Here is a 14046-nt window from a genome sequence, read left to right on the forward strand (position 1 = left end):
AAACAACGTTTCATTTAGTATATATTAGGTTAATGTAAAGAGTTTGACATCGGCAAGTCCTCCTGGTAAAGTTGTCAGTCAGAACTACTGTCATCACCACAACATCCAGAACAGCGCTGCCAGGATCCTGATGAGAAACTGAAAGGTGTCATAATGTATTTGTTCGCAAACATCCTTTCTGAATTTAAAAGTAATCCAAGAAGTAATCATCTAGATTTTCAAAAGTATCTGTAATCTGATTACAATATTTTTGATAATTACATAACTGATTACAGTTACCATCTAGGTGATGGGAGGCTTATATTTTGGTGTGGGGGTGATGTTTGCCAGGACAGGGAGCCAGGGGATGCAGGGTGGATCATAATGTGCCAGTTCCTAAATAAAAATCATCTTAACTAATCCAATCTGTAAGTGGTTGGATTCATTTCACCTGTTATAGACATGGTTATGCAGTTTAGACAGTTTAGTCTCATTTATCAATCTTCCCTACCTTGGCAGTCATTCTAACTGCAGATTGTGGGTGATGCGCATGATGGCATTTAGCTGTGTGTCGACTCTATGTGTGTGTGTGTGTGTGTGTGTGTGTGTGTGTGTGAGTGTGTGTGTGTGTGTGTATGTGTGTGTGAGGTAAGGACAGAGACAGAAGCGGATGAGAGACATCCCACTCCCTCATTTTTTACTGGTTCATATACAGTCAACTAAGCAGACCTGACCTAGCTGCTAATGCATTGGTGCCTTTGCGAGAGCCACCCCATTAACACACACACACACACACACACACACACACACACACACACACACACACATACACATACACACACACACACAACAACAACAACTGCGATCAACCACGGCACACACCTGTCACTTCCCCTCATGTCAGTGTTTTATTTATTTTATTTGACAGTTTAACAAATACATACACACAGTACAAATCTAGACAGAGATAATACAACAGAGTGTATTACTTATTTCAATTGTGTCCCTTGCTGTCGTTTCCATTCCATTCATGTGGATTTGATATGTTTTTCATGTCATACACTTCAAAGCCACTATTGCCCTCTCTGGGTACAAATAATGCTGAAAGTTGAACTTGAGGCCCATTGAGTGTCATTAGATACAGTATTTTGCATGTCATGCATGTCTTCATCTCATTCTAAGGATCAGAGGCTGCGTTTAAACAGGCATCCAAATTCTGATCTTTTGCCCAATTATGTGCAAAAGAGCTGATCTGATTGGTCAAAAGACCAATTTGTGAGAAAAAAATATTAGAATTGGGCTGCCTGTGTAAACGCAGCCAGGGAACAAGTGCGACTACATTATTAACTTTCACTTTTCTTCAAAGGTCACCTCAACCTTCACCTTCTATAAACTACCTTTCTAGATCTGGCTCATGATGGTGAAGAGGCGTACGTTCCCTCTACTGATAGCTTCTGCTCTGGCAGTCATGGTCTACGTCATCTTCACATTGCCCAGGTACCGTGAAGCCTCTGCCGTACGATCAAGAAATAAAAGTGCCAAAGGGAGAACATTGTCTGGGACATTACATTTCTGCTGTAGAAATACAACATCTGTCCATGATTCCTCAGGTCACAGCCAGGCAACCACCAGCACCTCTATCTGCACCACATCTCTGACCAGTCCATCACGCCTGTCAACGACACCAAACACTTCATGGTGGGGGCCTACAAGGAACATCGTTTGGAGGGAAGCTCCGTACGCATCATCAGTATCTTCAGACGAGACTCTGTCCAGCCTCTGTACTGTGTGTTCTACTGTGGGACTCACTGGGCTAATGGAATGAAGGCTGAAGTCCAGATGCACTCTGATCACTTTGGTACCTGTCATTTTCTATTTGGTTTTAGCCCTGCACTGACACACCTGAATCAACACCCAAATCAAAGAAATAAGGGGCTTGGTGATTCGCTGATTAGTTTGTTGATTTGGTTAACACTATACAGTAATTATATGTGTCTCTGTTCTGTATTGGGATAAAGGTTTCCGCTTCGTGACGACCGACGTCCTTTGTCCGAATCATCCCGACTGCGACCCATCACACGTGACCCTCGCCATACAAGCTGACGCCAAGCTCGCTCAGAACCAAACCTTCCTCCGCATCCAGAACCTTGTGAAAAGGGAGGAAGAGGAGTTTCAGTTCAACTTCACTGTCTGTTGGTCCAATTTATTTGGCGATTATAACAACGTGCTTCAGGTCACCCAGACTCTGGAGATGTACAAGTGAGTATTGATTGAGTGATTGGTTGATTGATTGATGGATTCCTTGATTGGTTAATTGGTGGATTGGTTGGTTCATTTATTGATTGATTGGTTGGTTGATTGATTGATTGGTTTATTGGTTAATTGATTGGTTGATTGTTTAATTGATTGATTGATTGATTGATTGCTATGTTGCAGGTTGTTGGGAGTGCAGCATGTTGTGGTGTATAACACCAGCTGTGGACCAGACCTGGAGAGACTGCTACAGAGTTACACACAGGAGGGCTTTGTTGAAGTAGGAATTAATTGATTGGATGGATGGATGGACAGATAGATGGGATTCATTAACTGACTGATTAATTGACTGCAGGTGGTGCCCTGGCCTATCAACCAACACATGAACCCGTCCAATGGGTGGCAGCCCAGTGAACATGGAGGGGACATCCACTACTATGGCCAGTTGACCACTCTAAATGACTGTGTCTACAGAAATATGTATCAGTCACGCTATGTACTGCTGAACGACATCGATGAGATTATAGCTCCATACCAGCATCAAACCCTGCCCCAGATGATGGATGTACTTCAGAGGCAAAACCCAAAGGTAGGGGGAGGACTCAGGGAAGTACTGTGTATGTGTGTTAAGGTAGATCGTTACGTGTGTGTTGTGCATATGTTAGGCTGTGTTTACACAGGCATCGAAATGCAGATTTTTTTCCTCAATTATTTGGCACATCTGATATAATGTGATATTTTCCCCAATTTGTTAACAGCATTTTCTGATCTTTGGTGTTTTTAGTTGTTAATAATTTTGTTGACCAATTACATCAGATCTTCTCACATCAGATATTTTTTTGAATTGATTGAATTGGTCAAAAGACTAATTAGTGAAAGATTTGGGTTTGGGCTAACTGTGTAAACTCATGGAATCTTATCTTTTGAGTTCTGACACCACATTCGTTTGCGGTTCTCATCCTCAGTCTGGACGCTCAGATCAGAATTGTTGTGCTTTGAAGTGTTTGTTTTTGCACATGACCTGCCATTACCAAGATGTTTAAAGGAACAGTGACAGGAAATTCATGAGCAAAGTGTTTGCGTGCTATTTCATATGCTACATCAGTGTGAATGTGCAAGTCTGATATGAGTCAAAATACAATAGTGTGGAAAGTGAGAAAAATAGATCAGATATGAAGAAAAAAAATCTGAATGAATTCTCTCTTTCGCCTTCTCTCACCCCAACCTCCATCTCCCCAGGCTGAAGTGTTCCTCATAGAGAACCACATCTTCCCTAAGTCCCAGTTTGAGCCCAGTGGAAGATTTGAACGACCAAACTGGCGGGATGTTCCAGGGATCAACATCATGGAGCACATCTACAGAGAGGAGCCAGACTATCGCATCTACCACCCCTCCAAGATGATAGTACGGCCCAGGTTAGAATCTGCCACCCCTCCCAGATGATAGTACGGCCCAGGTTAGAATCTGCCACCCCTCCAAGATGGTAGTATGGCCCAGGTTATAGTCTACCACCCCTCCAAGATGGTAGTATGGCCCAGAGTAGTTTACTAAGAAGCTAGCTAGATGTACTCAGGGTTTTCTAAAGCTAGTCAGCTTCAGTTAGGTTCACATTCCAGCTCAGGCTTCATCCCTATTACGACAGTGGATATTGCTTGTCCTCCTGCTTCTCACTCTAGCAGACTTATAACTGTGCATGCATGTCACACGTGGCTAGTCGAACTCTGAACTTTTCATTGAGACAATGTTGAAACGTAAATCCATGGGTGAGTCAGTGCCATATTTAAATTCTTTCCAAAATCAACATGAAAGAAAAGCTATCTTGCAAATCCTGCAGATTATGGAGTGAAAAGGGTTATTAGAAGTGCCTGTCTTTCTTTTATTACGTATCGTTCATGCCTTCTTTGGTGTGTTTATCAATGCACAAGCACCTTTTTTCCCCTCTCCAATAAATAAAATCATTTTATAAAGTCATACAAATGTCATACTGTGAGTGAAGTTTCAAATGCATCCTGTCATTACCAAATGTGTAATGTGATAGGTATTTTAATATTACAATTTTTTTTACACAAAAAAGTAAAAAGTATTTGGTTAATACAATATTTAATCAGTGGTCCTCTTCAAATCAAAAGGATGATGGGAACCTGATCTCATTGGTCCTGAACTCACGGCTCAGACATTTCATTCAGAATAAGTAGAGTTAGCCCTGAGTTAGCCTGCCTCGGAGCAGTTTAGTTCCTAAGGATACTTTGCCATAGAAATGTACCTGGATAAAAGGTGAGCCACATTTGTATGAGTAGTTATCCCGAGTTGAGCTCAGTTTGTAGTATAGGGCTCTGGTTAGAATCTACCAACCCTACAATATGAATTTATGAGCCTGGTTAGAAAAGAATACAACCTCTGTCTAACAACCCTAGAGCAGTGGAGCAGACGTCGGTCCACTCTGTCTAACAACCCCAGGGCAGTGGAGCAGACGTCGGTCCACTCTGTCTAACAACCCTAGAGCAGTGGAGCAGACGTCGACCCACTCTGTCTAACAACCCTAGAGCAGTGGAGCAGACGTCGGTCCACTCTGTCTAACAACCCCAGGGCAGTGGAGCAGACGTCGGTCCACTCTGTCTAACAACCCTAGAGCAGTGGAGCAGACGTCGACCCACTCTGTCTAACAACCCTAGAGCAGTGGAGCAGACGTCGACCCACTCTGTCTAACAACCCTTCTGTGTCTCTGACCCCAGGGCAGTGGAGCAGACATCGGTTCACTCTGTCTAACAACCCTAGAGCAGTGGAGCAGACGTCGGTCCACTCTGTCTAACAACCCTTCTGTGTCTCTGACCCCAGGGCAGTGGAGCAGATGTCGGTCCACTCTGTCTAACAACCCTTCTGTGTCTCTGACCCCAGGGCAGTGGAGCAGACGTCGGTCCACTCTGTCTAACAACCCTTCTGTGTCTCTGACCGCAGGGCAGTGGAGCAGACGTCGGTCCACTCTGTGCTGCGTAACTTTGGGCAGACAGTGAAGGTTCCTCCTAACGTGTGTCATATCATCCATGTCAGAGTTCCCCTACAAGGAGGACTGACCAAGAAGGAGCTGCATGAAGACAAGAGGGTCTGGGACTACGAGAGCCAGCTGGTTCCTAATGTAGATAAAGCATTGGAGAAGGCAGGACTACTGCGCATGTGAATAGATTTGCTTCATCCTGAACCAAACCTGCAGAGAAGTTTAGCCCCACACTTGAACGCTCTTAGGTGTTGCAGACATTGACCCGCTATGCTGTTTACTTTGTGCCTCTGCTTCATATCGCTGAGTCTATCTTTAAGTGTATTACAATTGTAATGAAAGTATGAATAGTATTTGTTTTATTTATTTGATTTTATCTGTACTTAAAGTAATAATAATAAAGCCCCTTTACAATGAGTAGGATTGACTGTGCTTTGTGTACTTTTTAAAGTGTACTTCAATTCATAGCTTATAAAGTTGTGCTTCGGTATTCTTAGACTACATACAGTTGAAGTTGGAAGATTACATACACTTTAGCTAAATACATTTAAACTGAGTTTTTCACAATTCCTAACATTTAATCCTAGTAGAAACTCCCTGTCTAAGGTCAGTTAGGATCACCACTTTATTTTAAGAATGTGAAATGTCAGAATAATAGTAGAGAGAATGATTTATTTCAGCTTTTATTTCTTTCATCACATTCCAATTGAGGTCAGGGCTTTGTGATGGCCATTCCAATACATTGACTTTGTTGTCCTTAAGCCATTTAGTGACATCAATACGGGATCATAACGTTCGCCTGGTTAGTCTGTCACAGAAAGAGCGGCTGTTCATTATGTTTTGTGCACTCAGTGTATGTTATGGCAACATAAATCATTTCTGAATTTTGGGTCCATTCCAAAAGGTTCTCTTAGTTTACTACAGATAAGCCATTTAGCAGACGCACTTATCCAGAGCAACTGGATTAGGGTTAAGTGCCTTGCTCAAGGGAACATCGCCAGACTTCTCACCGTCTTTTTTAAGAGATATTTTTTCCTGAGTAAACAGATTTGATCTGAGATAAAAAAATAAATAAACAGAATGACAGAGTGCTATAGAGAGACAGACAGAGTGCTATAGAGAGACAGACACAGTGAGACGGTTGATGAAGAGACACAAGCTATGATATCTCGGTGAAGGGAAGAGTTCATACTCATCATTACAATAGTGCCATGGTGCCCAAATTGTAAATCAGTGCTGCTATATCGATGCTACAGCTGCTTGCTATAGCTGCTGCTCGCAGCAATATTTTGTAAAGGTATTTGCAGATTATATTGAACAGATGACAATGGGAAAAGGTTGTGACAAAGGGCAGTAGTTGACCCGGATTCTAACCAATACTGACACCGACACCGAAGACGATTGCCAGGAGCCACTAGACATCATGTCACTAGCTTTGTTTCCATGAACTTGTCCAGTGGTTTTTTTGTCGACATTTAGAAAGTTTGCATGGCAATTGCCTGCTAGAGTGCGTTTCCATTTAACTACAGTATCTTGTGTCCATAAAAACAGCGGGACGTAATGATGTCACACCACCTTTTTCGCAAAACACAACAGTATCGAGTAAAGTGTTTCCATTACCCATTTAGACAATTTGCGCATAAAAAAATTGACGACAGCCTGTTTGTCCTCTAACCTACTGTATCTGTTTCATGTCTCAGGTATATGTAATGAAAGCCAGCATGTATAGAATGCAAAAATTAACTCATATTTGCCATAAAACATCCCCAGCGCATGATGCTGCCACCACCATGCTTCACCGTAGGGATGGTGCCAGGTTTCCTCCAGACGTGACGCTTGTCATTCAGGCCAAGAGCTCAATCTTGGTTTCATCAGACCAGAGAACCTTGTTTCTCATTTTAGGTACCTTTTGGCAAACTCCAAGCGGGCGGTCATGTGCCTTTTGCTGAGGAGGGGCTTCAATCTGGCCACTCTACCATAAAAGCCTGACTGGTGGAGTGCTGCAGAGATGGTTGTCCTTCTGGAAGTTTCTCCCATCTCCACAGAGGAACTCTTTAGCTCTGTCAGAGTTACCATCGGGTTCTTGGTCACCTCCCTGACCAAGGCCCTTCTCCCCTGATTGCTCAGTTTGGCCGGGCGGCCGGCTCTAGGAAGTGTCTTGGTGGATCCAAACTTTTTCCATTTAAGAATGATGAAGGCCACTGTGTTCCTGGGGACCTTCAATGCTGCAGACATTTTTTGGTACCCTTCCCCAGATCTGTGCCTTGACACAATCCTGTATTGGAGCTCTAAGGACAATTCCTTCGACCTCATGGCTTGGTTTTTGCTTTGACATGCATTGTCAACTGTGGGACCTGATAGATACAGGTGTGTGCCTTTTCCAGATCATGTCCAATCAGTTGAAATTAACAGAGGGGGACTGCAATCAAGTTGTAGAAACATCTCAAGGATGATCAATGGAAACAGGATGCACCTGAGCTCAATTTCGAGTCTCATAGCAACGGGTCTGAGTACTTACGTAAATAAGGTATTTCTGTTTTTTATTTGTTATAAATTTGCAAAGATTTCTAAAAAAGTGTTTTTGATTTGTCATTAGGGGGTAGTGTGTGTAGATTGATGAGTGAAAACATGTATTTAATCCATTTTAGATTAAGGCTGTAACGTAACAAAATGTGGAAAAAGTCCAGGGGTCTGAATACTTTCCGTAGACACTGTATCTGCCGTTTCCATTACACATGTCTCAAAGATATTTTTTTGCGACATTGCTTTTGTCGAATCGCAGCCTGGTCTCATATACTAGACCTTACATTCTTAAAGAACATCCGAAACGCTCAAATTAGTATGATATGTTACATTTGGTATGGTTACATTGGGTGGATGGGTGGGCGTATAACACAAATGTCTAGTAACCAAAATGTTGTGAGTTGAAATCTCACAATGGACAACTTTAGCATTTTAGCTCATTTGCAACTTTTCAACTACCAACTACTTTTTAGCTACTTTATAGCTACTTAGCATGTTAGCTAAACCTCCCCCTAACCCTAACCTTAATCCTTTAACCTAACTCTTAAATTGTACCCTAACCTAGATTTCGATACCCTAACCTAGAATTTTTTTGCAAAATTCATAACATATTGTACATTTTAGAAATGTGTAAAATATTGTATGTTTTATAGATTTATCGATTGTATCAGATTTACATTGAGAATAATACAAAATGCTCTGAGACCAGGTTGCTAATAAACCTGGGTCAATTGAAACCTGCCTATTATTACATCAGCGACAGCTTCAGGGACTTTAGTTTCTTCTTACAAAGCCCCTGTCACGTCAGAAGGGTCTGCTATCCACCCCTCCTTTCTAAAGGGACAGGTGTCAGGAGTAGAGATTTGATGCGTCTCATGTTCTTGGTGGTGGTTTTTCCTGTTTCTTCTCCGCAGGAGTTTTCATTGTAATTTTGTCTTTTTGTCACTCTCTCTCTCTCTCTGATGTTCTACTTTGTTCTCATTTTGTACCTTTCTCTCTATATTACTCTCTACCTCACTCCATTGTTCACCTCCTACTGTCCTCTCTAGGCTACTACAAGACAGACAAATAAGAGAGCTTGGGAATAGAAAGTTCTATCTGCAAAAATATGATTCTGAGATAACTGGCAATAAAGTCCTGAACACTATTTTTTTTTAAATTAAATTATTTTTTTAATTAGGCAAGTCAGTTTAGAACAAATTCTTATTTTCAATGACGGCCTAGGAACAGCGGGTTCAGGGGCAGAATGACAGATTTGTACCTTGTCAGCTCGGGGGTTTGAACTTGCAATCTTCCGGTTACTAGTCCAACGCTCTAACCACTAGGCCACCCCATTGGTTTGAATGGTGTCAGTAATTTGTATCTTTTGAACTTAACATGAATTGTGGTATTACTATAGTTAGAGAACATTTAACAGAACAAGGCTATGCCAATAGCTACATTTTTACCTAAATGCAAATAGAAACTTATCGTCCCAAACTCTACAAACCGGTTCTATCAGCAAGAATGTGCAGTGAAACAGGCTTTTCCTCTTGGCAACATGCACCAGTTAGCATTAAAGGGGGAAATATCCATATGAGATGTCATGCCACGCTTGGGTCCCCCACCATTATGGAGATGAAATGTATTTCTCCAATTACAGTACAGCTTCCACAATTGGCATTGTGTGACTCACAGGTGAGAGAGAGAGAGAGAGAGAGAGAGAGAGAGAGAGAGAGAGACAGAGAGAGAGAGAGAGAGAGAGAGAGGGGCTACTGTCGCATCCTGTAGTAGGCTGTAATTTCCACACCATTTCCATGGTCTGACTGCGTCTGGTGGATTTGACTAAACAATTTGAACTTTGAAACTATTTACACATTACTACCTTTTTGTGGATACATTTTTGTTTCCTGGACTTACACACAGGTATATTCAGTTCCTTCTTGAAATTGATTGATGTTGGTGCCAGATATATTTACGATTTTCTAAAACCCATTAACTAGGCTACTAGCCGTTTTCAAGAGATTGTTAAATACATTGTATAACTAATTGTTTTTAATAACATTACCTCTTGAATAGCATAGTCAGAACTACACAGACATTTTTGATTATTCCACATTTAGCTCTATCATCAGGTGTCATCATGTATTTGTTCGCAAACATCCTTTCTGAATTTAAAAGTCATCCAAGAAGTACATTTTCCAATGTGGTGGGTTGAAGAGTTCCTCCTGGAATGGCAGGTGTGGCACTGTAGTGACTTTTTCAATAATTTTGTGGGTTTTTGCGAGTCTCCGGGATACGATGCATTCGGAAAGTATTCAGACCCCTTGACTTTTTCCACATTTTGTTACATTACAGCCAAATTCTAAATTGACTAAATAAAACAGTTCTCAATCTACACACACTACCCCATAATGACAAGCAAAACCAGGTTTTTAGAAATGTTTACAATTGTATTAAAAGTAAAACAGAAATGTCCCATTTCAAACTTAACATGAATTGTGGTCTTGATATAGTTAGAGAACATTGAACAGAGCAAGGCTATGTCAATAGCTACATTTTTACCTAAATGCAAATAGAACCTTATAGTCCCAAACTCTACAAACCGGTTCTATCAGCAAGAATGTGCAGTGAAACAGGCTTTTCCTCTGGGCAACATGCACCAGTTAGCATTAAAGCGGGAAATATCCATATGAGATGTCATGCCATGCTTGGGTCCTCCACCATTATGGAGATTAAATGTATTTCTCCAATTACAGTACAGCTTCCCCAATCGGCATTGTGTGACGAGAGAGAGAGAGAGAGAGAGAGAGACAAGGCTGCAATCTGTGAGACAAGGCTGCAATCTGAGTCCAAATCTTTTCAACATTTATATCAATGAATTAGCAGACATGTTGGACCAATCTCCAGCCCCAGGACTCACACTATTTGACACAGAGGTGAAATACCTGCTATATGCTGATGACTTGGTACTTCTATCACCAACCAAAGAAGGTCTTCAACAAAACATTAATATTCTGGAGCAATATTGCCATAATTGGGCCCTGGCAGTAAATTTCCAAAAAACTAAAATCATGATTTTCCAAAAAAAACCCAGATGTCAGAAACACAAATGTAAATTCACCCTGAACAACACCTTAATTGAACACACAAAAAATTACACCTACCTTGGTCTGACCATATCTGCATCAGGAAACTTTAATATGGCAGTGAAGGCACTCAAAGAAAAAGCCCGCAGAGCAATGTATGCAATAAAAATGAAATTATTCAAAATCAACATCCCAATTAGAATTTGGACTAAAATATTTGACAGTGTAATCCTACCAATAGCACTTTATGGAAGTGAGGTTTGGGGGCCACTCAATAAACTGGATTTTAAAATGTGGGACAAACATCCAATTGAAGCCCTACATGCAGAATTCTGTCGGAAAATTCTACAAGTCCAGAGAAATACACCAACTAATGCATGTAGGGCAGAATTGGGCCGTTTTCCAGTAATAATGAAAATACAGAAAAGATCATTAAAATTTTGGCTACATCTAAATTCAAGTCCAAATTCGAGTCTGCAATTTAAAGCACTTCAAGCCCAAGAGCTGAGCCCAGAAACGAGCCCTCTCAGTCAGCTGGTGTTGGACCTCACCAACCAAGCTGACACCAGCACTGCTTCAAAAGAAAGAATTCCAATAAGCAAAATCATGAACCAATCAAAGGAATCATATTTACAATACTGGAAAAACGAAACAAAATCCCAAAGCCGACTAAATTGCTATCTGACCCTAAACAGAGAATATGAATTGGCTGATTATCTCTACTCTGTCAGAGATACGAAGCAGAGACAGATCCTTACCAAGTACAGGCTGAGTGACCACCGATTGGCAATAGAAACCGGCAGACATAAAAAGACATGGCTACCCAAAGAGGAGCGTGTATGTGGTCACTGCATGACAGGGGAGGTAGAGACAGAGATGCACTTTCTCCTTTACTGTGATAAATATTCCTCACAGAGAGATTCATTATTCACAGAAATGACTACATATATTCCAAATTTTTACAAATTGAACCCAGAGGAAAAACTAAGAATACTCATGGGCGAAGGAGCAATGGCTCCTCTTGCAGCCAAATATGTATTTTCCTGCCATAGCCTGAGGGACACTGAATAATAACATCTGCATAGTAAACAGTAACTTACTTATTATTACTATTATTGTGATTACTATAATTATTAATGTTTATCATCCCAAATATGGGGGGTAATGGTAGTGATAACAGTTTAGTGATGGTAGTAGTAGTCGTAGTAATGATGATTGTAGTTGTAGTACTGATATAAAGAAGAAGATATTATGTTATTTAGTTATAAGTTAGTTATAGTTTCATTTTCCATAATTTTATTTTATATTTATTACATTTCTACTATTGACTGTTACCATTTTATTGTATTTATTTTTGTATTTAATTTTGTATTATTGTTTACTACCATTTTATATTATTATTTGCTATCATTTATGATTTTGTTACAATGTATATTGTATACATTGTTGCTTTGGCAATATTGACACAATGTTTTTCATGCCAATAAAGCAGCGAGAGAGAGAGAGCGAGAGAGAGCGAGAGAGAGAGAGAGAAGTCATGATCAGATGAGCTCCTGCATTTTTTTTGTCAGGAACATATACAGGATACTACCCTCTACAACATGACATCCACTCCAAATCAAAATTCAAAACCTACAACCTGATGTTGAACGGAATTAAGGAATCACCTGGAAGGAATACATCAACCAAGGATTATTATTCTACACAGCAAATTCTCTGGAAAACAGAAACCATAAAACACCATCCAACCTGGAACTGAGTGAGTAATGTTTAGTCTGAAACTATATTTTATTTCCAAAAGCCAAGATGAAAAATACATTACTTTATAAGGACTGAATGCTAAATTAAGGCTGCCAAGCTTGATACAACTTCAATTAGCACTGACTTGTCAAGTGAGAGGTGTCAAAGCCCTTTAGCCCAACAATGGCAGAAGAGTCACACAGTTGTACCGGGATTCTTCCTGGGAAGGAGAGGCGGACCAAAATGCAACGTGGTTGAAGTTCATGTTTTTTAATAAGAAAACTAAACATGAACATAAATACAAAACAATAAACGTGGAAAAACCGAAACAGCCCTATCTGGTGCAACAAACACAAAGACAGGAAACAACCACCTACAAAACCCAACACAAAACATGCTACCTAAATATGGTTCCCAATCAGAGACAATGACTAACACCTGGTCCAGATTGTCTAGCCCGGCTGATTTGTAGGGGTCCAGATTTTGCAGCTCTTTCAGAACATCAGCTGAATGGATTTGGGAGAAGGAGAAATGGGGAAGGCTTGGGCGAGTTGCTGTTGGGGGTGCAGTGCTGTTGACAGGGGTAGGAGTAGCCAGGTGGAAAGCATGGCCAGCAGTAGAAAAATGCTTATTGAAATTCTCAATTATGGTGGATTTATCAGTGGTGACAGTGTTTCCTATCTTCAGTGCAGTGGGCAGCTGGGAGGAGGTGTTCTTATTCTCCATTGACTTTACAGTGTCCCAGAACTTTTTTGAGTTAGTGTTGCAAGAAGCAAATTTCTGCTTGAAAAAGCTAGCCTTGGCTTTTCTAACTGCCTGTGTATAATGGTTTCTAGCTTCCCTGAACAGCTGCATATCACGGGGGCTGTTCGATGCTAATGCAGAACGCCATAGGATGTTTTTGTGTTGGTTAAGGGCAGTCAGGTCTGGGGAGAACCAAGGGCTATATCTGTTCCTGGTTCTAAATTTCTTGAATGGGGCATGTTTATTTAAGATGGTTTGGAAGGCATTTTTTAAAAATATCCAGGCATCCTCTACTGACGGGATGAGGTCAATATCCTTCCAGGATACCCCGGCCAGGTCGATTAGAAAGGCCTGCTCGCTGAAGTGTTTCAGGGAGCGTTTTACAGTGATGAGAGGAGGTCGTTTGACCGCTGACCCATTACGGATGCAGGCAATGAGGCAGTGATCGCTGAGATCTTGGTTGAAGACAGCAGAGGTGTATTTAGAGGGGAAATTGGTTAGGATGATATCTATGAGGGTGCCCGTGTTTAAGGCTTTGGGGATGTACCTGGTAGGTTCATTGATAATTTGTGTGAGATTGAGGGCATCAAGTTTAGATTGTAGGATGGCTGGGGTGTTAAGCATGTTCCATTTTAGGTCGCCTAGCAGCACGAGCTCTGAAGATAGATGGGGGGCAATCAGTTCACATATGGTGTCCAGAGCACAGCTGGGGGCAGAGGGTGGTGTATAGCAGGCGGCAACGGTGAG

General features: G+C 41.2%; 1 protein-coding gene across 5 annotated transcripts in view; it reads left to right on the forward strand.

Moving 5' to 3' along the window:
• LOC118936474 overlaps positions 1-5641 on the forward strand; it is a 6248-nt gene extending 607 nt beyond the window's left edge. Inside the window, exons 2-8 of one of the 5 annotated variants that reach the window (XM_036952147.1) lie at positions 1346-1476; positions 1590-1837; positions 1998-2238; positions 2416-2512; positions 2588-2821; positions 3472-3647; positions 5188-5641. In XM_036952147.1, the coding sequence (XP_036808042.1) occupies positions 1394-1476; positions 1590-1837; positions 1998-2238; positions 2416-2512; positions 2588-2821; positions 3472-3647; positions 5188-5407 (1299 nt within the window). In that variant the 5' untranslated portion in view covers positions 1346-1393 and the 3' untranslated portion in view covers positions 5408-5641. Of the gene's footprint in view, positions 1-1345; positions 1477-1589; positions 1838-1997; positions 2239-2415; positions 2513-2587; positions 2822-3471; positions 3689-4689; positions 4739-5187 lie in introns of those variants that run through there. The other 4 variants (XM_036952146.1, XM_036952148.1, XM_036952150.1 and 1 more) reach the window with 4 other exon arrangements.
• The last annotated feature ends 8405 nt before the right edge of the window (positions 5642-14046 follow it).

Source organism: Oncorhynchus mykiss, chromosome 18 (assembly GCF_013265735.2).
Source record: "Oncorhynchus mykiss isolate Arlee chromosome 18, USDA_OmykA_1.1, whole genome shotgun sequence".
NCBI lineage: Eukaryota > Metazoa > Chordata > Actinopteri > Salmoniformes > Salmonidae > Oncorhynchus > Oncorhynchus mykiss.